The 24816-nt window shown below is 41.5% G+C and overlaps 2 protein-coding genes and 1 long non-coding RNA gene across 5 annotated transcripts in view; 2 read left to right on the forward strand and 1 right to left on the reverse strand.

Moving 5' to 3' along the window:
- The window catches only part of LOC113059402 (cyclin-dependent kinase 14), a 151103-nt gene that overhangs the window by 19805 nt on the left and 106482 nt on the right, over nt 1–24816 (reverse strand). For all 3 annotated transcript variants that reach the window (XM_026227871.1, XM_026227872.1, XM_026227873.1), the window contains 3 exons: nt 6107–6170; nt 2836–2884; nt 1774–1913 (listed from right to left, as the gene is read on the reverse strand). In XM_026227871.1, coding sequence (XP_026083656.1) covers nt 1774–1913; nt 2836–2884; nt 6107–6170 — 253 coding nt within the window. The remainder of the gene's footprint in view (nt 1–1773; nt 1914–2835; nt 2885–6106; nt 6171–24816) is intronic.
- LOC113059403 (E3 ubiquitin/ISG15 ligase TRIM25-like) lies at nt 7891–11360 on the forward strand. Its single transcript, XM_026227875.1, has 3 exons — nt 7891–8849; nt 9067–9162; nt 9251–11360. Exons 1-3 carry the CDS (start codon nt 8277–8279, stop codon nt 9497–9499), a joined length of 918 nt encoding a protein of 305 aa, XP_026083660.1. The 5' UTR covers nt 7891–8276; the 3' UTR covers nt 9500–11360.
- LOC113059405 (uncharacterized) lies at nt 12103–15209 on the forward strand. Its single transcript, XR_003278086.1, has 3 exons — nt 12103–13926; nt 14066–14113; nt 14337–15209. It is a non-coding gene; the product is annotated as an uncharacterized LOC113059405 (long non-coding RNA).

A 24816-nucleotide genomic window follows, 5' to 3' on the forward strand; every position in this document is an offset into this window, starting at 1 on the left:
TAGCAATTTCGAGAAAAAAAGTTCAGAATTATGGAAAATAAACTCAGAATTTGGGCAAAAAGTTCAGAATTGTTAAAAATAACTCCAAATTTGGGGGAAAGGTCCAGATTTATGTAAAATAAACTCAGTATTTGGGGAAAAAATTCTGAATTATGGAAAATAAACTCAGAATTTGAGAAAAAAGTTCAAAATTATGGAAAATAAACTCAGAATTTGGGCAAAAAGTTCAAAATTGTTAAAAATAACTCCGGATTTTGGGGAAAAGTTCAGAATTATGGAAAATAAACTCAGAATTTGGGAAAAAGTTCAGAATTATGGAAAATAAACTCAGAATTTGGGGAAAAAGTTCAAAATTGTTGAAAATAAACTCAGAATTTGGGCAAAAAGTTCAAAATTGTTAAAATAACTCCGGATTTGGGGGAAAAGTTCAGAATTATGGAAAATAAACTCAGTATTCAGAGACAAAAGTCAGAATTGTGGAAAATACATTTTATGAAAAGTCAAAATTATGAGATGAAAGCTCAAGAAAAAAGAAAGAAAAGAAATTACATAATATAAACAGAATTCTGAAGGGAAAAAAATCATTTTTATTTTTTGGTGGAAATAAGATTCCATGTCGCCTCATTAACGTCATTAACAAATAAAAACTGTTTCTACAGTAAATCATTGATTCTTGAATCATTATTTGATTAGACTGCCTACATTTAGTAAATGAAAAAAACTAAATAAAGAACTAAACATGCAATAAGCAAGGTCACATGATGAATATGCAGCAAACATCTGTTGAAATGTTGATTGCACACTGTTTTTTATCAATTAGTATGCTCTAAATACTGTACAGTATTCATAAGAGCGTTTGCATCGTATTGTGTCTTTACACCTTCCTCAGTATTTATCTTCATCTCTTTTTCTTCAGTTTTGTTTGACCAGATTCTGTTCTGTTGTTTGAAATGCTGCTCATCTGAAACTTTGTCATCGACCAATCAGAATCAAGAGTTCCACACTGCCGACAGTAACCAATTCCAGAGTATTTGGGTTTGGTAAATCAGGAAAGCGTGTCAGTCTGCTGAAGCTGGAATGTGACGAGGAAGAAACACATGAATCTGTGTGAATTAGTATCTGAGCATCAGCCTCACCACAATGAGCTCAAATTGAGCGGCGTTTGGTATTCAGCTCCAGACACACGTCTGTGAGACGGCATGTGAAACTGAAGACTGAAGAGAGACTGAAGACTGGGTTCAGAATGGAATACTAACTATCTGTCTCTACACTGGATGTGAAAGTGTGCAACATGCAAATAAACACCACATTTCACACACAGTGGGTATTTAATGGGCTTTGAAAAGTCAACAGTTCAAGAGCATTAACAAATAAGGGAATGAATGAATAAATAAATTAATATTTCGATTTAATGGAGTGAAAATAATATGAAATTGATTATTTAATGTTTAAACGGGTTAACAATAAATAGCAAAATTAAAGGAAAACTAGTAAAATATGGTTATTTTTGACCAAATTTTGAGTAAAAATATTTTTTGACTTTTTAATGAAGCAATGCATCACAAGGATATTGGTTGATATTACTTTCAGGTCACTCATCACACTGTAAATAGTAGGTCAAGTACACTGCATTGCATTACGGGATGCAGTATTTTTGTGCAGTGTGCTCTGCTTGTGTATTCCATGCATGCATACTGCAAAAACAGCATCATATGGTAATATGTGATTACGGCGTATGTGGAAAATGGCATTGTGTGATGTGTGTTCACTGACTGTCAGGCAGCTCCCAGAGTCTCGGGGGCAGATGGCTGAAGAACTCGTGATGAAGCGCCGCTTGAGCTGAGAGACGGTTCTTTGGGAAGCACTGGAGAAATCTGGAAGCCAGTTCTTCAGCATGATCTACATAACCCAGCCTGCCAACACACACACACACACACACACACACAGAGAGAGATAAACACATGTGAGTACAGTGCCAAGAGCATCACACACACACACACACAGCTCAGGCTCTCTGTCAGGTTCACTCCTCCTGACGTGCGGCTGGAGACATTTTTGTTGACTTTTTATGGAGTTGAAAATGCAGTTTTCACCCACAAACGTCCTCTAAACCGCAAAGACAAAGTCTGACACAAACACACACACACACACACACACTTGAGTAACCCTCATCCAGAAGATCTCAGATTATTTTGTTAATACTTTCAATGGAAACCATTGAGACTTAGGTGATTTGAGCATTAATACTACATTTAATCTCAATGCTCTCTAGGAAAAAACTGACATATTAATAAGCTGACTTTTTATTCCTATTAAAAACCTACAAGAAACCAACTTTTTTCTAATAATGTCAGCAGTAATTCATCAAACGATGACGAACTGATGAAGAGCAGCTGATGAACGGCTGTGTTGATCAGTGTTAGTGTGTGTGTGTGTGTCTGCTGGTGTGAGGCACGCTTTAAAGTCGCTGTGTGAGAGACGAGAGCAAGAGAAACACAAAGTTGAGCTCTTCCCTCGTCTCTTCTCTTGGGATTGGGAACGTTCAGCATTATTACGCAGCATCTATGATGTGCTGATAGACGAGTGTGACGATCCTTTAAGAGCAGGTGCATCACAGCAATAACACACACACACCTGCAGGCAAGCTTAAAATACAGACAGAACTTCAACAATTTTGTGTGTAATATGAATATATGTACTTTTAGCATTAATTTGTCGCTACTTAAGTGAACTGTAAACCTGCAATTGAGTCAATAATCTTACAGTGCATGTATTACATTATAGAAATATGATGAGAAAGATTTAAGTTCAACAAAAAATGTTGAGGTCACTTACTTATTCCAGGCTTGTCTGAGTTTCTTGGGACTATAGACAGTGAATCGATCTGCAGGTGAAACACAGACGACAGATGAAGAACTCAAACTCATGATGCTGCGGTCATAAACCGTGGAAAACAATCCTAACATTCACTACACACTGAATACTATTGAGCTGCATCAGTGCATCACTGTACAGCACCATACAAACGTTAGGGTCTCTTCAAACTCAAATCCCTTGTGCTTACCAAGAGTGCATTTATGTGTTCAAAAATACAGTAAAAATGGTGATATATTATTACAATATAAAATAGCTGTTTTCTAAGTGAATATCTGTTTAACTGTAATTTATTTCGGTGATGCACAGCTGAATTTTCAGCATCATTACTATATATATATACTATATATATATATAATAATATGCTGATTTGCTGCTCAAGAAACATCTCAAATTATTATCAATGTTAAAAACAGTTGTGATGCTTGATATTTTTGTGATTTTTCAGGATTCACAGATAAACAGAAAGTTCAAAAGAACAGCATTTATTTGAAATATAAATATTTGTAACATTATAAATGTATTAACTGTCACTTTTGATCAATTTAATGCAGCCTTGTTGAATAAAAGCATTATTTATTTAATTAGTTAAACCTTTTGAGCAGCGGATGTTAGTTACAGTATCAGTAGTGTGTTATTGTGTTATTCTGTCTCTTTGTTCTAGACGTCGATCCATGAGTTCGGCCTCCTGTGGACTGGATCAATACACACCATCCACTCAGGCATTCAGGAATGAAACGTGTCAGTACACACACACACACACACATATAACATTTCCAATCAATGCATCTTATTTAAAACCCAACATCTCTATGACATGCAATTAAACACTCACAACTGATCTCTAACTCTGCATCAATAGTGAGTGTTCATTAACAGCAAACCAGGCAGCATTATATGCTACCTCAGCTGCTCATAGTGCAACAGTCCAGTAAACACTGCTCTCTGCTGCTACAGAACTGAACTGCACCATTGCAATTATAAACAGACACTCCTTCATCAAGGCAAGACACTGCAAAACCACTGGTCTTTTGATTTTTTGCACTGGACAATTTTGAGATTTCTTAAGATCTTTTAGTCCAGTGAAAAAAATAAAAACATTCAAAATACACATTTAAGTGTTTTATTTATTACACTCCATCTGTTTCAGTCTGTATATTTCAATTACTTGCACCCTATCTATATTCAGAAGGCTTTTACTGAGGGGTTTTGCTCATATATCTACACACTGATTCATATAATGCTCTAAATCACAAAAATAACCTCTTTTCTCTTTGCTGATTAAATGTAATGGGGATCCTACAGACAAACAGAGCAGAGATGGCGTTTAATGGAGATCCACTGTCTGAAGGGTTCATCGGGATTTAAGGTCACCGAATCTCATCGGCTCTCTGTGCTCTGATCTCACACATGAAACCATTAGACCTTCATTAGCTCAACGGTTTATTCCAGAACAGGCTCGTTAGGTGTCTGTCTCTCTCTGATGATGTCTTCGGCGCTCAGCAGAGGGCAGTGTGTCCTCACCGGATACGTTCAGAACAACACTAGTGCACTGTAAAGTACATGCTGAGCTACATATGGTGAGCGTAATTTCACCAAGTACTACATGATCCTGGATCAACATTCCAATCAGCCAATCAGAATAGAGATATAACTTTTCAGAAAATATCTGTTTTAGGCTTACAATCAGAGTTAGGTGCTTCTAAACCCTTGTTAATCAGCTATTATTAAGGTTAGGTTTAGGGGTAGGGATTGGGTTTAGTCTATTAATATTTTTAATTAATTTTTATTTTTTTTAATTTTTTCAGTTTTCACTTAAATTTTAGTAATTTTGTTGCTTGTGTCATTTTTTATTTCTGATTCTACAAAATTTTTTATTTAAAAATATTTTTTAAACTTTATTTTTTGTAGTAGTAATACATTAAGGGCCCTATTTTGACGATCTGAAACGCAAGTGTCAAAGCGCGAAGCGCAAGTAAGTTTGTGGGCGGGTCTCGGCGCTGTTGCTATTTTCCCGGCGGGATAAATGGCTCTTGCGCCCGGCGCAAATCTAAAATGGGTTGGTCTGAAGTAGCTTCATTATTCATAGGTGTGGTTTGGGCGTAACGTGAAATAAACCAATCAGAGCGTCATCCAACATTCCCTTTAAAAGCAGGTGCGCAAGTTCCATTATGGATTGCTATTATTATGGCGTATTTACCAGGCGCACGCCAGGAGCGGTTCACAGCCGAGGAGACTGATGTTCTTGTAAGAGCAGTGAAAGACAGAGAAGTTGTGTTGTATGGGGATGGGAGAATAATTAGCCTGAATAATTTGTGAGCTAGTTTTATGCCTATTTTTTTTTCACATCTTCGTGTCACACCACAATGATTTCCGTCATCTCATGTGTTAATATTTTTTTAGTGTAACAATTTATGATTTGCAAAAATAACTGTTGCATCTGTGTAGATTACATGAGCAAAGTGTATGCGCGTTGTGCACGCTATACATTATGGCCAAGCATGCGCCCTTAAAATAGCATAATGAACAACGCGCAACGCGCCACTGACTTTAGACTAGGTTTTTTCTGGTCAGTGGCGCAATTGTGTAATGGAACAGCAAAATAGCACCAGGGATCGTTTGCGCCGGAACACGCCTCCTTTTTTGCGCTGAACCGCCCAGGGCGCGCAAGTTCATTCACTAGTTTAGGGACGTGCCTCTGTGGAGGGAAAAGCGCGCTTTGCGCGGGTGCAAAATAGGAATGACACATGCGTCGGTGTACAAAGTCAATTGCGCTGGGTGCAAGATAGGGCCCTAAGTCCAATTCTTTCATGTAATATTTAGATTTTATTAATTTTACAGCTTAATTTAATTGACCAAAAATAAATAAAAATTAATAGCTTTAGTTAAAAATAATACAAACAGTTTTGATACTATTCAGATTTATTCTGTACATTTGGTTACATTTTCACTTGTTGCATGTTCATATTATTTTCCTAAATTAATTAAAAAAAAAAGTGCAGTTATCTCATCTCACAATATTCTGAAGCCTTATTCTATATTCTGCATCTCAAAATACAGTATGTCTAGTTTGGCATCAATGACGATAAGTCGAGAGAACGCTTGAGTGAGATCTGTGTGTGTGAGTGTTAATGAGCTCCTAGAGCATCTGAGCGGATGAGGGACATACGGGATGCTTTTTCAAGGGCACGTCATCGTGTGTCATTTACAGTCAGATGAACAGGACATTTACCTGGTTTGAAATGTGGAAGGGAGTGAACACCTGGCCAAGTTTCCTCCGATGGCGTCCCCAAAACCTGCACAACAACACAGAGAGAAAACATTTGAAGGGCAGTGCAAAGACAGTGTCTGATCGATCTCAGAGGAATACATCACTCCGCTGGACACCAGCAGACCATGACACTTCATTCAAGTGGGTTTATTATGCATAAGAGTGTGTGTGTGTGTGTTTAGAGCAGCAATCCTGGTTGAAAGCAGGAGCTTTTTGAAGTCTGTAGCTTGTAAATAGAAGGACTTGATTAAAAACACACTGTAATTACAGCCGTCAGATTCGATGAGTCGAAACACTGAGATGAGCCAGAACTTACTCAGAGAGCATATGTGCGTTTGAGAGAGAGAGTGTGAGTTTGTGTGTGTCCTGGTATTCCCTATGGAAAACAGCTTATAAACCATACATAATTATTTTTTTTATTTTAAAAATGCAAATTGGGGGATAGAAAGTTTGTGTAGTATAAAAAATGTTATGTTTATGTAATGTCCCCATAAAACATGAAAGCATAATGTGTGTGTTTGTGTGGAGTGAGAGAGTTTGTGTGAAGATTGTAAAGAGATCCATCAGTGTGAACTGTAAATCTGGACAGGTTTCAGTCCTGCAGTGCAAGTGTACAGGTTCATGTGGAGAAGTTGATTTATTTCAGTAATTCAACTCAAATTGTGAAGCTCGTGTATTAAATTAATTCAGTGCACACAGACTAAAGTAGTTTAAGTCTTTGGTTCTTTTCAATCTTTTCAATCTCAACAATTTAGAATATGGTGACATGCCATTCAGCTAATCGACTCAAAACACCTGCAAATGTTTCCTGAGTCTTCAAAACAGTCTCTCAGTTTGGTTCACTAGGTTACACAATCATGGGGAAGACTGCTGATCTGACAGTTGTCCGGAAGACAATCATTGACACCCTTCACAAGGAGGGTAAGCCAAAAACATTCATTGCCAAAGGAGCTGGCTGTTCACAGAGTGCTGTATCCAAGCATGTTAACAGAAAGTTGATTGGAAGGAAAAAGTGTGGAAGAAGATGCACAACCAACCTTGTGAGGATTGTCAAGCAAAATGGATTCAAGAATTTGAGTGAACTTCACAAGGAATGGACTGAGGATGGGGTCAAGGCATCAAGAGCCACCACACACAGACGTGTCAAGGAATTTGGCTATAGTTGTCGTATTCCTCTTGTTAAGCCACTCCTGAACCACAATGTCAAAGGCGTCTTAACTGGGCTAAGGAGAAGAAGAACTGGACTGTTGCCCAGTGGTCCAAAGTACTCTTTTCAGATGAGAGCAAGTATTGAATTTCATTTGGAAACCAAGGTCCTAGAGTCTGGAGGAAGGGTGGAGAAGCTCATAGCCCAAGCTGCTTGAAGTCCAGTGTTAAGTTTCCACAGTCTGTGATGATTTGGGGTGCAATTTCATCTGCTGGTGTTGGTCCATTGTGTTTATTGAAAACCAAAGTCACTGCACCTGTTTACCAAGAAATCTTGGAGCACTTCATGCTTCCTTCTGCTGACCAGCTTTTTGAAGACGCTGATTACATTTTCCGGCAGGATTTGCCACCTGCCCACACTGCCAAAAGCACCAAAAGTTGGTTAAATGACAACGGTGTTGGTGTGCTTGACTGTCCAGTAAACTCACCACACCTGAATCCCATAGAGAATCTATGGGCTATTGTCAAGAGATCAATTAGAAACAAGTGCCACAAACTGATCACCTCCATGCCACGCTGAATTGAGGCAGTACTTAAAACCTGTTAGCCAGCACCCCCCATTATGGGACTCGCAGCTGAACGTGCTCTACATATTTAAGATGTTTATGATTAAGAGTGTATGTAAAACTGCCAACTTAAAGATGTCTATCAGATGTTTGTACACTGCAGATGTGTACCTTTGCTATCTTGTTCGAAACTAAACTTAGCAGGAATGTTGCTCTTCAGGAACAGGAATGAGAAACCTGCTTTACAGATTCACAGACATACCTGTTTTACACGTGTCACTCAAACACAGAAACAGGAAATTATTTTATACATTCTTTCTCATATTTCATACTTTCTTTTCAACTCATCAGTTCAGGGAAAGGACACTGAAGTCTAGTTGAGCTGTTGTGTATTTGTGTCTCTGTATTTATGCAGTAACATGGCAGGAGCCAGAGTTTCTCAGGATGAGTTCACATGTTCAGTGTGTCTGGATCTCCTGAAGGATCCAGTGACCATCCAGTGTGGACACAGTTACTGTAAGATCTGTATTACAGACTGCTGGGATCAGGAGGATCAGATGAGAGTCTACAGCTGTCCTCAGTGCAGACAGACCTTCAGTCCGAGACCTGCTTTATCTAGAAACACCATGCTGGCTGAAGTGGTGGAGAAACTGAAGAAGACCAGACTCTCTGATGACTGTTACGCTGGAGCTGGAGATGTGCAGTGTGATGTCTGTACTGGAAGAAAATACAAAGCCGTCAAGTCCTGTCTGGTGTGTCTGAACTCTTACTGTCAGAATCACTTCGAAGAACATGAGAGTTTGTTTAGAGGAAAGAGACACAGTTTGACCGAAGCCACTGGACGACTGCAGGAGATGATCTGCCAGAAACATGAGAAGCTCCTTGATGTTTTCTGTTGTACTGATCAGAAATGTATATGTGTGCTGTGTACGATTATTGAACATAAACATCACGACACTGTATCAGCTGCAGCACAGATGACAGAGACACAGGTATTTAAAGCTAGACTGATGAAATATTGCTGACATTCCTTGCTCTTCACGGTTATTTTCATCATCACTTCTATAGTTTGAACATACAACCATTAGTTACATGTTGAATAACCTTTAAAAAATGTCTCATGCTATGTTTACTGGATTCATCTGTTCTCATAATGATTTAGTCGCAGTAGTTTTCTGTGAGATTGACTATCATCTGTTTGTCCTGCAGAAGCAGCTGAAGGAGATGCAGAAGACACTCCAGCAGAGAATCCAGCAAAAAGAGAAAGGTCTTCAGCAGCTGAGGGAGGATTTGGAGTCTCTTAAGGTAAGTCTGGTGAAGAGGAGAAGTTTGTCTCAGTTCAGACTCTCCTCTTTCAGTCCCACTGAAGCTGAATCACTGTGTGTCCTAACAGCGCTCTGCACAGACAGCAGTGGAGGACAGTGAGAGGATCTTTACTGAGCTCATCCGCTCCATTGAGAGAAGCCGCTCTGAGCTGATACGACTGATCAGAGATCAGGAAAAGACTGCAGTGAGTCGAGATGAAGAACGACTGGAGCGACTGGAGCAGGAGATCAATGATCTGAGGAGGAGAGACGCTGAGCTGGAGCAGCTTTCACACACACAGGATCACATCCAGTTCCTGCAGGTAACACACATCTAGAAGAACAGGATCATAGTGGACTTGAGCAGATCCTGCTGTGACAGGAGACTCACAGATAAACATTTCACATGTGTCTTACATAATCGTCAGTGAGACTACCATTTGTTTATGTTCATTTGAATGAGAGACAGGTTACAAATGGCATTCAGCTCTAGAAATCTCTTAGAAATCATTTCTCTGAGCTATTTCTTCTGGACGGTTTATTTAGCTGTAAAATCTGCTAGCACCACCAACAGTTCAACACTTCACTAACATTTCAGCTTTTTATCTTATTTTTCCTTCCGAGTTATTGCATCATGGTGAAATCAGTGAACTTGACAGCGAAGATTCTGAGTAACATTCATCTAAAATTAGATCAGGTGATCCTCAAAGTTGATGAAATACATTCTTTGAGTTTCCCTGATTTTTGCGGCCTAAAATAACTAAATTTGTGAGGGAAGGTGATATTTGCAGCATTTCAAATTGTGTTGGTGTTTTGCAGTGAAAACTCAGCAATAAACATGATAGAAATATTTAAAAAGTGCATTTTCAGTAGAATAACGTACATATTTTTCTAATCTTTAAAATCTAATCTAGGCTTCTTGTGAAATCTGGTTTTATAGGGACAAGCAAATATTCTATTACAAAACTGATGTTCCCCTTCAGGAACTCAAGCTGCGTCAAGAAACACTTTGGCAACAACCCTAATAGAGAAGCGACACATCATGAGCAGGGGTGACATGAGCAACCAGGAAGCATAAAAGTGCATCCAATTGTGTGCAGTTTAGCTTCTGCTCTTCAGTAGAGCTCTGTGTATGTGTCAGTCTTATTTACTATTGTCTGTCAGTCCATGAAGCATGTCAAAAGCTAAATCAATCAAAGTCTCCTTGAGCGACCAGCATTTCAGGTTTTTTGTTCCTCCCTGCCATGATATCTGGCAGCAAGACGGGATCCAAGACAGGCTCGTCCTTATCTCGGTCCTCACCCGCTAGATCCATTGCTCCCTCACAGGGATTGGAAAACCATGTTGCGGATTCTTCTCCCTAGAGAGAGCCAGGCACTTAATCTATCTTCCTCTGAGGAGGTGGATGTGAGACAGAGAAGACTTTGGACTCATCTACACAGTCTCTCGCAGATCATGTGAGAAACCTCATTCATCGCATATTTACAGCCTCAAATTTTTCTAACATCATGGGGCTGATTAAGAAGGGGTATGGGGCAATGCCAGTGGTGAAGCAGATGCTTGCTAGTTATCTCTACCCATCTTCAGCATTGTCCCTGAAGGCCCTGAAGCTTCTCACCAGGCCAGTGAGGCTGACATTGGGTCTGGCTGTGAAAGTTTATATGGTGGTAGTTTTTTGTATACCATGGTGGTGCTACAAGCACACCAGGCTGACCTGCTCAAGGACCTGGATGAGAAGGAGGAGGAGGAATCCAACATAGTAGCCAAACTGCATCAGGCCACAGATTTGTCCCCCTGGGCCACCAAAGAAACCGCCAAAGCCATCGGCCATCCATTGGCATTAATGGTGGCCACAGAGCGGCATCTGTGGATGAATCTGTCAGATTTGCAAGACAAGCACAAGATTTCAGGTGGCAGAAAGAACAGGGGTTGGGGCGACGCTCTCTCTGTCGGGGTCTTCGAGACAGAAAACGGATCTGCGGACCGTTATTTTATCAAAGAAAACCTTGACAAAGCGAAAGGATAACACCTCAATAAACAGTTCCCAATCATTCTCAGTGCCCTCACAGAGCTTCACTAATACCCCTGTTACCCTCGTTGCATCAGTGAGCCCCATTTCAGCAAGTTTCCCAGCTGTTGCCCGGCGACAGTATGGCCAGGAGAGCCTATCTCCTCAAGTGAGGACGCTAGAGCAGTCGAGTCAGTCGCTCCCTGCCAGTAATCTGCTTCAGTGCAGACTGTAGAAAGAGGCTACAGAATCTAGTTTGGTTCTCTTTCACCTTGGTTTAACAGGGTCATTCCCACACTAGTGGGCCCTGAGCAGGCATTGGTAATAGAACAAGAAGTAGATCTTGAGGAAAGGGGCCATAGAACGTGTTTCCTCTTCTATCAAAAACAGTCTGGGTTCTACAGCCGTTACTTCATCGTTCATCGTAATGGGGGGGGGGGGGGGGGGGGGGGGGGGGTTGGGGGTTGAGACTGATCTTAGACCTGTGTCTTTTAAACAATGCTATCAAATGCCTTCAGTTCAAGATGCTCACTATCAAGCAGTATCTCAAATTAGGTTAATGGACTGGCTTGTTATGATAGATCTCACTACGGGGAACCACTTCTCTGGGTGTGGTGTGGGATTCGATCACGATGCAGGCATGTCTGTCTTTTGCTCGTATTGAGTCAATGCTCACTGGGGCTGAAGGGGCGGTCATGAATGGCCACTCTGCCTAGGGTCTGGGAAGGACATCATCTCACGTGGCACAAACTGCCTGGAGAGGCTGGCTGTGTTTCAAGTTCTGAGACTCTTCCTAACAGACCTGTGGGGACATTATGTAACTGTCTTTACAGACAACACATCAATGGTCTACTAAATTAACTGGGGGGGGGGGGGGGGGTATGGTCATCCAGACAGTGTTCATGCCCCCCCTTTACAGGATGGCATGCCAGATCCTCCTGTGGGCTCAGGGAAAGTTCCTCTCACTCAGAGCAGTCTACATCACTGGGTATCTCAATCAGGAAGCAGACATCCGTGAGCTCTTCTGGAAGGAAGAGTTTGTCCAGGTGGAAGTAGATCTATTTGTGTTGCAGGGAATGACACACTGTCTGCTCTGGTTCACCCTCAAACATCCTTCTTTGCTTCGGCTGGATGCCATGGTGCAAACGTGGCCAAGGCTTTGTCTGTACACTTTCCCCTGATTGCTCTGCTCCCGGGAGTTCTGGAGAGAGTACTCCAGGACAGGGTCTGTTCTTTGCTAGTAGCCCAACACTGGCTGGCCCGAGTATGGTTTTCGGACCTGGTGTGCCTCCTCGAAGGCTTTCCGCTGAAGACTCCGATCAGGAGGGACCTCCTCTCTCAGGCAAGGGGCATCATCCTTCATCCCTGCCTTGGAAGTTGTGGAAGCTGTGGCCGTGGTCCCTGGTCTCTGAGACAACTGAAGTTGTTGAGACCATAAAACTCCTGTTCAGAGTACACACAACAAGGAACCAGTACTCCTTGAAGTGGAAACTTTTCACTTCCTGGTGCAGACAGCAATTGCAGGACCCAGTCAACTGCCCAGTTGGTACAGTTCTGGAGTTTGTGCAGGGTTATCTCCCTCCACTCTAAAGGTATACACGATGGCCTTAGCTTCTTACCACGGCCTTCTGGGTAGTCACTTGTTCCACTTGTCAGTGTTTCCTCCATGGCATCCTGAGGCTGAGACGAGTACAGTGCACAAAAGTGCCATCCTGGAGGGTTTGTGTAATATCTCCTTTGAACCCATAGAGGAAAGTTTCAGACAAATTCAGATTCTCTCTCCTCACGATTTCCTCATTGAAAAGGATCACGGATCTTCAGGCACTTTCAGTATCAGGCCTGGAGTTTGCTCCGGGCATGGTTAGGACATTCCTTTACCTGAGGGTCTGGTATGTCCCTAAGGTGCCTACTTCTAGGCCAGGGCCTTTTGTACTACAGGCATTTTGTCCTCCTCCGTTAAAGGCTTAATCTGCTCTGTCCAGTACGTGCACTGGATGCTTACACACACAGCCCCATAGCGTAAGGCAGATCAGCTGTTTGTTTACTTTATTTGTTCTGCCCAAGAAAGTTCTCTGGCATCCTGTCACCTATGTGGGTCAGAGCACACTCGACCAGGAGTATGACGGCCTTTAATTTTGGGCGTGGCACTGCAGGACATTTTGTGGTCCACTCTGCACACATTTGTCTGCTTTGATAAACTGGTCGTGGCCTCTACCCCAGGATCCCAAGTCCTCTTGTACTGATGTGCTCATGAATACACACACAGGAAGAATCTTGATAGTATGGTGCAGTGGCTATTCTCGCCCCCAAAGTATTTCTTGATGGAGTTTGAGTTCCTGAAGGGGAACATCCCTAGGTTACATATTTAACCATGGTAAATGAGGCATCTGCATCCCTGTGGGAGCTAATAAATTTAAGGTAGTTTGCGCTCTGCCGGATGCCCTTTTATGCTTCCTTGTGACAACTCGCTTCTATATTGAATCTTAGCTTAGCATCTTGTTCCCTCAGAGGACCATGGTAACATATGTAATCTAGGGATTTTCCTGCAGGTTACTGGGTGAAGTGTGGCACTAATGAGTTTTGATTTCTGTTTTCTGTAGGGTTTGCAGTTTCTCTCAGCATCTCCTGAATCTAAAGATGTTAATGACGATCCCTACATTTCTCTCTTTTCTGATGGTCTGAGAAAATTTGTCCATCAGCTAAGAGACAAACTGGATGATTTCAGTAAAGAGCAGCTCAAGAAGATCTCAGACAGAGGTAAAGTCCTGGAGATTCATTTGCTCACAGAAATACGTCCATCATTACTTGTATAATGGAAAACATCATATTACAAATGTCTTAGGAATAGATGCAAGATCATGAGAATCACATTGTTCATGTCTGTTGATTTCCACAGCCACATTCACCAACATTGTTCTCTGGATGAGGAACGACTTTCTAAAATGTAAGTCAGTAAGAAAACAATCATAAAAACTTGTAATCATTTTCTTCTTATAGAAGGTGAAAGAATAGTTTCATAATTGAGGATGTAAATCATGATTTGCACAGATATCTGGTCATCTGTTCTGAGACACTGATGTTCAGCTACATGAAAAGTTGAGTTCAGCTACATGAAAAGATCAAACAGATTCATAATTCCTGATTCTGATGTGTTTTATCCCAATCAGATTCCAAACAGCTCACTCTGGATCTGAACACAGTGAATAATCACCTCTATCTGTCTGAGAACAACAGAGTGATTACTAACATTACCACAGTACAGTCGTATCCCGATCATCCAGACAGATTTGATGGATTGAATCCTCAGGTTTTATATAGAGAGAGTGTTTGTGGACGCTGTTACTGGGAGCTGCAGTGGAGTGGAGAAATTGGTGTGTCTATATCAGTGTCATACAAGAGCATCAGCAGGAAGGGATCTACTAATGAGTGTTGGTTTGGATTTAATGATCGGTCCTGGAGTTTTATCTGTCGTCCCTCCAGTTACTCATTCAGACATAATTACATAAAGACTGTTCTTCCTGTGAAATCCATCAGTAGGAAAATAGGAGTGTTTGTGGATCACAGTGCAGGAACTCTTTCCTTCTATAGCATCTCTGACATAATGAGCCTCATCTACACAGTCCAGACCACATTCACTCAGCCACTCTACCCTGGGTTTTTGGTTTCTAGGGGATCATCAGTGAAACTATGTTGACGAATCAGAATAGACCGATGAGAGGTTCTACCCATTATGCTTTGAGTAGTATGATAAATCATTAACAGTGAGATGTCACAGAGTCTCTTCGCTTCATAACATTAACAATGCAGCTGAACCTCTGTCCCTGAAATAACATGTCAGAATAAATGTGTAATAAATCCTCATATAGACAGTAAGATCAGTGTGTGTGAGACAATGAGTGACCATGTGTTTCTGTGCTTTTCTCAACCTCTTTTTCTGTTTATTTAATTTTAATGTAGTGTCACATCAATCATTTATATTATTACTATCATACTTACCTTTCAATTAAAATGAACAGTCAATAAATCATTTTCATTATTCACCTTATGGAGCTCCGGCCCTTTCCGGTGTTTTGTGTTCTTGTCTCATGAGTCGCTGTATTTATTATCTATTGTCAATTATTAACTGTGGAATTTGTATACATTTTTAAGTTACAGCTTGTTAATAATTGATTATATTATATATCAGTGGTTAAAATGTGTAGATGATATGAAATGTAATCGTGTGTATGCATGTGTTGTGGTCATGACATAACAGGCAGTGAGTTCAGAGATGACTTCCTTGGCCACAACAAGGCAGACTGAGAGTTAAGAGAAAGGTTTCTAAATTGGCTTCCTCCTTTCGCCTTTGCTATTGTTCGGACGCTCTTGATTACTGCTTTGTGCTTTGCTCTCTGTTTATGTACTTTTCTCAACAACTCTCCAACAAATCAGCAAAGTGCTCAAACAACACATTTTTGTCAGAAACAGTAAAACTAAAAACTTTTCAGGAATAATACCACGAAAAGACAGCTCCTTGCTTCCCACTGCCAGTAGCTTGCATTCCAGAGATGGGAAAACAGCTACCTACATTAAAACAGACAAGAAATAAAATGTCTCTTGTGGAATCTACTTGCTGCATGAACTGCCATAAACATCTACAAAGAATGTTGGTTCTTGAAACAGTTTCTTGCTGGACTTTCAAAACAGGTGGAACACACAGCAAATTGACCCCCCCCCCCCCCCAGCATACAGGTGGTGATTCCCATAAATCTAGTAAATCTAGATTTATGGCAAAAACAGGGAGCGAGACACAAATGCACTCGAGACATCAGATTGTCACGAGTATCTTATATTGCTGTAGTAGCATCCTCTACACTAGATAACGCTATGACAAGGCTTGCAAACACTGGTATTATACCACCTATTATACATTCTGAAAACAGATTTGGAAGTTTTAATGAATGTGGGTGGGGAATCCCCAAATGCAATGAAACATGGATCAAATCAGCCAGCAGCTATTATCACTACTAACAGGCGCTCAAGGTCAAACAGACAGCAGCATTCAGCAAAGAACTTGCAGTATAAAAGAATTTAACTTCATTGACAACTTCAATCTTTTCTGGGGCCATAGACAACTGTTTAAACCGGATGGCCTCCACCCAAACAAACTTGGTGCAAGAGTGCTAACGTACAAAATCTACTTCTCTCTCCATCATTCTTCAGTGGTGTGTGCCAAATCACTCAACCTGAATATCACACACACACACCTGGACAGAGTATGAGTGACCACAGGACTGCATATCAGTTTCCGAGTATTCATGTGGTTGCCACATCCCACAAAGACACTGAATACACCACGCAGGCACAACAAGGACTGTTCATAGAAACTATTCCAGCTGGGCCCTCCCCACAGAGCTCATCAAAGACAGATTGTGACGCATTAGAAAAGCTCCAAGACTCAGCACCCAAGGATGACTTTCTTGAAAACAGCCAGGGAAGCCAGGACAACATATTTCAGCCACTGGAAACACCAGAGCCAGAGCCCCACTCACCAGAAATACTATCCCTCTCTCCAGCATCTCCACTACCAAGATGCTAACAAAAAAATGGAGGAACTGGTGTATGCTGGGACCAAACTCTCCCACTCTTTTGCTACAAGTCCCCAGATATCAACTAAAAAACGCCAGGCCCATAACCTCCAAAGTCCGTAGGACCAGCCCCTGTGAGAGCTCTTCGGCAGCTGCCACAACGCCAGGGCCCAAACCCTCCTCCACCTGCTATAGGTGAACCAAAACCAACTACAGTGATTTGTGTTAGGCCCCGCTATGATAGCAGCAACATTCACAAATGTTTACAGAACAAGCGGGAACCCAGTGTGCCTGTAGCTTTCTCTATTTCTGTTTTATCATGTGATAGAAAGTCTAAGCCCTTCTAATGCTGTACGGCTGACCCATCTACCCATCAAACTAAGATTGCTGCTGAGACAAAAAACAATGCCATAAAGTCAGAATTTTGAATAATTTCTGATCAATTACTTATTAATCACAAACAATCTGGATTTTATGTTTCTAAATGAAGCATCTCAAGAAGACAGCCTGACAGAGGACAGTCCTTAGTGAAGCAACCTCTACTATCTTTACTATCCCGCAGATATCAACAAAAAAACAGTGGGCCCTTGAACCACCAAATCATGTGGCCTCTGCTCCTGTGAGAGCTCTCCGACCGCTGCCACAACGCCAGGGCAAAACCCTCTATCTGCTGAAGGTGAACAAAAAACAACTGATAGCAGCACTGCAGTGCAACAGTCCTTAATGAAGCAGCCCCTCCTAACTTCACTTACATGAGTGTCTGCAGGGCTGTAAGGAGAGGTGGAGGTGTAGCTGCTCTATTTAAAGATGTATATCAATGCAACTAAGTGTCATTTGGTCATTACTTGTCTTTTGAATATCTAGGGATTGTGCGGAAAGGTGCTCCACACATTCTGTTTATTATTATTTACAGGCCTCCAAAATTCTATCAAAATGTTATCAATGATTTCCTCAGAGTTTCATTCTTTTGCTATTGCAAGGGATTTTAATATTCACATAGACAATGCAGATAACAAAACTACAAAATAAATGATAATGGTTCTAAACACTTTTGACTTGACTCAGCATGTGCATGGACACACAAAGGTGGACACACTCTAGACAAAGGCCCAATCCCAATTCTATTTTATACCCCTTCCCCTACCCCTCCGCCTACCCCTTCTCCTTGCCCCTTGAAACAGAGTGGAATAAGCTTATATTATTAAATAGATCTCCTTCTGGGAGTCCAACAAGGCTAAATTATTGTACCATTTTATTGTCGCCAAATGACTACAGCCCTCTGCCAAAGCACTGAGGAATAAACAGTTGGATGTGCCAAAACTTTTTTCAGTTAAACTAGGAGAAAACTGAAGTCACTGCATTGGAGAAAGATTATTTTCTCAATGTGAATGGATACTACAAATCAAGTACATTTGCTGGTTAATCAGTTTATTTGATTGGTCTATGATGGTCAAAGTAAGTAAGGGGTGAAGTATTGAAATAGTTAGGTATTTTGGAAGGATTTTTCACTTGAGGTTGAAAAAAGCTTGAGAATGTTTGTTTGTGTAAAGAGCACGTCACTAACAGTAGGTTTTAAAATGTCTTGTTTTTATTATTTAAATTATTTTATAGATTACCAAAATTTCATGTAGAGCACTTTGAATTGAGTATGAAACATGCTATATAAATAAATGTGCCTTGCCTTGGCCTCTGTGGCCATGATAGGACAGGCAAAGTTGATTTGGCAAGGATGAGGTGAGGCAAGGATCTAAATGCATCATTTATTTATAATATACTATTTAATAAACCCTCAACAGAAAAATCTAAAAAGACAGAAATACATAACACAGAACAAATACCATAACCACACAACAGTTATACAAAGAATGTTTAGATAACAAACGACAAAGATTGAAACATGGGAAAAAATGCACAGGGTAACAAGAGGCTAATGAGGAATAGGTGAGGCTAATTAATTACCATTGGGACAAACAAGGCAAGAGTGGAAAAAAGAATCAAACACAAGAATGGGGAAGCCTGATAATGGAACTGCTACATATTCTTGTCTTGTGTTTTTTTTAACTCTTATTTTGAAGTATGGTTCCTGTGTATTCCTTATCCAGGAGAGGCACTTTCCTACACAGTTTAGTTTGATCTCTAACTAAATGCTCCTGAATCAACTATTTAAGGTCTTTGCATTTACTTTAAAAATACCCAGGTGTCACATACATTACGGAGACATCTATTTGATGTCGCCATTTACATCTGCTTGAGTGTTTGCTTATCTGCAACAGATATACAAGACGTTTCCTTTCAGATGTCAAATAAATATTTAGAAAATGTCTTTAAGATCTTTATGATTTAGAGTGTATGTAAAACTGCCATCTTAAAGACGTCAATTAGATGTTTGTACACAGCATTTGCTTTCCAGATGAAGTGATCTGTAACAGAAATCTTGCAGACATATCTGTGCTATATAGTTTGAAACTAATCTCAGCAGGAATCTGGCTGTACAGGGAGAGGAATGAAGAACCTGCTTTACAGATTCACAGACACAACTGTTTTACTTGCGTCACTCAAACACAGATCTAGGAAACTATTTAAACTGAAGAGAAACCTAAGTGCAGTTGAGCTGCTGTGTGTTTGTGTCTCTGTAATGAAGTAGTAAAATGGCAAAAGCCAGAATTTCGGTGTATCAGAATGAGTTCATGTGTCCAGTGTGTCTGGATCTCCTGAAGGATCCAGTGACCATCCAGTGTGGACACAGTTACTGTAAGATCTGTATTACAGACTGCTGGGATCAGGAGGATCAGATGGGAGTCTACAGCTGTCCTCAGTGCAGACAGACCTTCAGTCCAAGACCTGATTTATCTAGAAACACCATGCTGGCTGAAGTGGTGGAGAAACTGAAGAAGACCAAACCTCCTGCTGACTGTGATGCTGGAGCTGGAGATGTGCAGTGTGACGTCTGTACTGGAAGAAAATACAAAGCCGTAAAGTCCTGTCTGATGTGTCTGGAGTCTTACTGTCAAACTCATTTTGACCGTCATGAAGAATTTCATTCACGTAAACCACACAGAGTGATTGAAGCAACTGGACGACTGCAGGAGATGATCTGCCAGAATCATGAGAAGCTCCTTGAGGTTTTCTGTCACACTGACCAGAAATATATATGTATGCTGTGTACGATGGATGAACATAAAAACCATGACACTGTAACAGCAGCAGCACAGAGGACAAAGAAACAGGTATTTATATACTAGCGATTAAATTAATACTGTGCAATGATCCAATAGTCAGATTTTCCATCTAGAGTCACAGCTGATTTACACAGAATACAGAAACACTGTCAGTGTGAAACTCTATTTATATTATACTCTTATTTATTTACAATAATTAATGTATGTTAATTACCTAAATTTACTGGATTCATCTCTTCAAATGATGATTTAGTAGCAGTAGTTTTCTGTGAGATTGACTATCATCTGTTTGCAGAGATGTATAGTTACGAAGTAGAACTACGAGCCAGATAATGACTCATTCACGAGTCAAGAACCGGTTGCATCGGTTCTCGGATGACCAGTAACGTTAGTTCTTTCAGACAGTTCGATTCAATAAACCAGTTGAAGAAAAAAGTTCACAGATTCTTTTGCGCTTGACGCAATGGCGTCATTGGCGTTGACTGCACCTGGGCTCATAACATTAACACAGAATTAGTTCAGAATCAATCACCAAAAGAATCAGTTCGTTTCAGACGCTCTGTGTGTCGGTTTGCTTCATGCTAAATCACACATGCGCAGTATCATCAGCTCCTCGGTTCACGAATCGGACGCGTCTGACAGAAACGGTTCTTGACTTGTGAACGAGTCATTATCTGGCTCGGCGTTCATCTTCAGTTCTCTCTTCACAGCAGTTCAGTCAGTGTACTGTTTGAGTCAATTAATTACTCCGGGATATTGGTTTGTTTTAACTCAGAGGGAGTGTCAGACACATTAAACAAGTTAACAGCTTAATTCATCTGTGGATTAATGCGTATTGGAGACGCGAACCGTTTAAAATGATTCAGTTCGATTTGGTGAACTGTTTCAAAACGATCCGGTTACATCGAATGATTCGTTCGCGAACCGGATATCACAAACTGCTTTGTTTTTAACTGTCTTATAACAGACACGGAAGAGAAGACAATGCTGAATAAAGTCATAGTTTTTGCTATTTTTGGACCAAAATGTCTTTTCGATGCTTCAAAAAATTCTAAATGACCCTCTGATGTCTTACGGGTTTGAAACAACATGAGGGTAAGTTATTAATGACATAATTTTGCAAATTGGGCTAACTAACCCTAGTAACCGTTTTTTGTTTACAAGAAGTTACAGTCAAAGGAATTGTGATTGTCCTTTAGGTTAATCATTTGAAATAGTAAAAACAATATGTTCAAACTTTTGACTACTTCTTTAATAGCTACATAACACAATACTTCTACTTTTACTTTCAGTACTTGAGTAGTAAATTTTAAAATAGACTACTTGCAATACTTAAGTACAAAAAATGTTGAATACTTTAGTACTTCTACTTAAGTGTGGTGCTTAAAGAGCACTTCAACTTCTACTCAAGTCACTTTTTTGATAGAGCACTTGTACTTTTACTCAAGTATGAGTCTCTAGTTCTTTATACATCTCTGTCTGTTTGTCCTGCAGAAGCAGCTGGAGGAGACACAGAAGACGCTCCAGCAGAGAATCCAGCAGAGAGAGAAAGATCTCCAGCAGCTGAGAGAGACTGTGGAGTCTCATAAGGTGAGTCTGGAGAAGAAGAGAAGTTTGTCTCCGTCTCAGTCCAGACTCACTGAAGCTGAATGACTGTGTGTCCTAACAGCGCTCTGCACAGACAGCAGTGGAGGACAGTGAGAGGATCTTTACTGAGCTCATCCACTCCATTGAGAGAAGCCGCTCTGAGCTGATACGACTGATCAGAGATCAGGAAAAGACTGCAGTGAGTCGAGATGAAGAACAACTGGAGCGACTGGAGCAGGAGATCAATGATCTGAGGAGGAGAGACGCTGAGCTGGAGCAGCTTTCACACACACAGGATCACATCCAGTTCCTGCAGGTAACACACATCTAGAAGAACAGATTCAGAGTGGACTTGAGCAGATGCTGCTGCTGTGACTGACAGAGAAACATTTCATGAGTGTGTTATTATATAATCATCAATCAGACTCTCATCTGATCATCTTTTGAAAGAGACGCCACTTACAATTGGCTTTCTGCTGTAGAAATCTCTTAGGAAGCATTTCTCTGAGTTCTTTTTTTGTTTTTGGAAGATATATTTAGCCTTCAAAAACCTTTACTAACATTTCTGCTTTTTACCTTATTTCTTCTTATAAGGCAGCCAATTCTCTATGGCTCGTTTCAGAAATCAACAGGCTGAAAGGACATTAGACATTAGAAACAACTGTCTCCTGCCTGAACGACTACTGCCTTGTAGCACTGACATCAGTCATCATGAAGTGCTTTGAACGGCTAGTCAAATCCCACATCTGCTCCTCTCTGCCTGACACCTTGGACCATTACAATTTGCTTACCGTTCTAACAGATCCACTGATGACGCCATTGCGATGGCCATACACTCTGCACTAGAACACTTGGAGGGAAGAGACACCTATGTGCGGATGCTGTTTGTTGATTACAGATCTGCATTTAACACCATCATCCCTACCAAACTCATAGCCAAACTGAAAAATCTGGGTCTTAACAGTCACTTATGTAACTGGGTCCTGGACTTCCTGACCGGCAGACCCCAGGTGGTCAGAATTGGCAATCACACATCCTCCTCACTTATACTCAGCACTGGTGCCCCCCAGGGATGTGTACTCAGTCCTCTCTTGTACTCCCTGTTCACTTATGACTGCTCTGCTAAGCATAGCTCCAACACCATCATCAAATTTGCTGACGATACTACTATCCTAGGACTCATCACTAATGGCGATGAGACATCCTACAGAGATGAGGTTAATGCACTCACAGCATGGTGTGCTGATAACAATCTCTCTCTAAACGTCAGCAAGATCAAGGAGATGATTGTGGACTACAGGAAGTCACAGAGAGAGAGTCACGTTCCCATTCACATCAACGGAGAGATAGTAGAGACAGTTAAGAGCTACAAGTTCCTTGGCATTAACATCTCTGAGGATCTTTCCTGGAGCCTACACTCAGAGACCATAGTGAGAACAGCCCTTCAGCATCTCTACTTCCTGCGGAGACTGAAGAGGTTTGGCATCTCCTCTAACATCATGTCAAACTTCTACCACTGCACTATAGAGAGCATTCTGACTAGCTGCATCACTGTATGGTACGGCAACTGCTCTTCCTTGGACCGCAAAGCTCTTCAGCGAGTGGTGAGAACAGCAGAGTTCATAATTGGACATAAACTCCCAGCCTTACAGGACATCTATCAAACTCGCAGCATCATCAAGGACCGCACTCACCCTGCTCATCACCTGTTTGCCACACTGCCATCTGGCAGACATTTCCGATCCATCCATTCACGGACAACCAGACTTAAGAACAGCTTCTATCTTCAAACCATAAGACTACTTAACAATCAGCTGTCCTCCATCTAAAAACAAAACAAAACAAAACAAAAAAACAAACACTGGAATACATGCTGCTCTTATGTTTACTTTCATTGTACTTGCACTGCCACTTTTTTTTAAATATTCCTTCATGTTACTCTGTGACACTCTACAATGACTTTGGACATTGCTTTACTCAGGAATACATCTGAATGTGTTCTGCTCTTAAGTTTATTTATTGCATCTGCACTGCCACTTTAATTTTCCTCCATGTGTCACGGTTCATAGATATATGGTGTCATCTTGTTCTCTGTGTGTAGGTTGCAGGGGGGAATCACCTGATTGTTCTGTGTGGGTGTCACCGCTTATTACTGATCAGCAGCAGCTGCGGCTTATTACATCTTGCCTATATTTACGCCTTGTCTTTCGTCTCATGTTTGTCAGATCATTGGTTGGAGTCCTGGTGTTTGTTCGTGTCTCTCGTAGTGTTGTACCTGCTCTGGATTTCTTGTCGCTGTTTCCTGTTGCCTGTCTGTTCCTGTGGATATTCGTTCTGGAATTCCTCGTTCATCATTTCAGCCACGGTTACTTCACGGACTCCACTCACCACGGACACCATTGCCCATCAAGGTCCCTGTGTTGCCATCTCTCCTGCTGCTTGTTTGTCTTGTCATTACTTGAACATCTGACTTTATCAGCATAAAGCTCTATTAAAGAGATATTAACTTGCATTTGCATCCAGTCTTCTTTTCCGTGACAGAACGATCTGACCACCATCATGGATGCAGCGAGTTCAGCGGCTTTCACCGAGTTCATCAGCCACAGCATAACTCGAATGGATCAGCAGCAGGAGAGCATCTCTGCCATCGGATGCGCCGTCCAGGGGCTGGTAACACAGGTGTCCGAGCTCTCCCAACAGATGCAACAACTTCGCGCTCCCACTGCGCCAGCCCCGCCGACCGTTTCCCCACCGCCTTCAGAACAACGGGACATCTCGGAGCCCCGCCTCCCCGTGCTACAGACGTATTCCGGTGAGCCTGACTTTTGTAGAGCATTCCTCAACAAATGTTCTCTGCACTTCACTTTACAGCCCCGTACGTTCGAGAGGGAGGAGTCCAAAGTGGCATTCGAGCTCACGCTTCTCATGGGGAAGGCGGCACTGTGGGGAACGGCAGTTTGGGAGAACCGTGATCCTTGCTGCTCTTCGTTCACTGCACTCGCCGCCTAGATGAGGAGGGTGTTCGACCGTGCGGTGGTGGGCAAGGGGGACCGCACGGTCGCTGATTATGTCATCGAGTTCCGCACCCTCGCGGCGGAGTGCCGGTGGAATGAGGAGGCGCAGTGGGACGTTTTCCTGCATGGGCTGGCTGATCGCGTCCACCGTGAAATCTACACCCTGGACTTACCTGAGACTTTTAATGGCCTGGTAGAGCTGGCATTACGTGTTGATTCACGCCTTCGACGAGTGGAGGCTATGGAGGAGTCTGGAGAACGATGCAGCAGTCTTCGAGCCAGTCCGGTGGATGCGGTCAG

The sequence above is a fragment of the Carassius auratus genome, chromosome 41, assembly GCF_003368295.1.
Source record: "Carassius auratus strain Wakin chromosome 41, ASM336829v1, whole genome shotgun sequence".
In the NCBI taxonomy this organism is placed as follows: domain Eukaryota; kingdom Metazoa; phylum Chordata; class Actinopteri; order Cypriniformes; family Cyprinidae; genus Carassius; species Carassius auratus.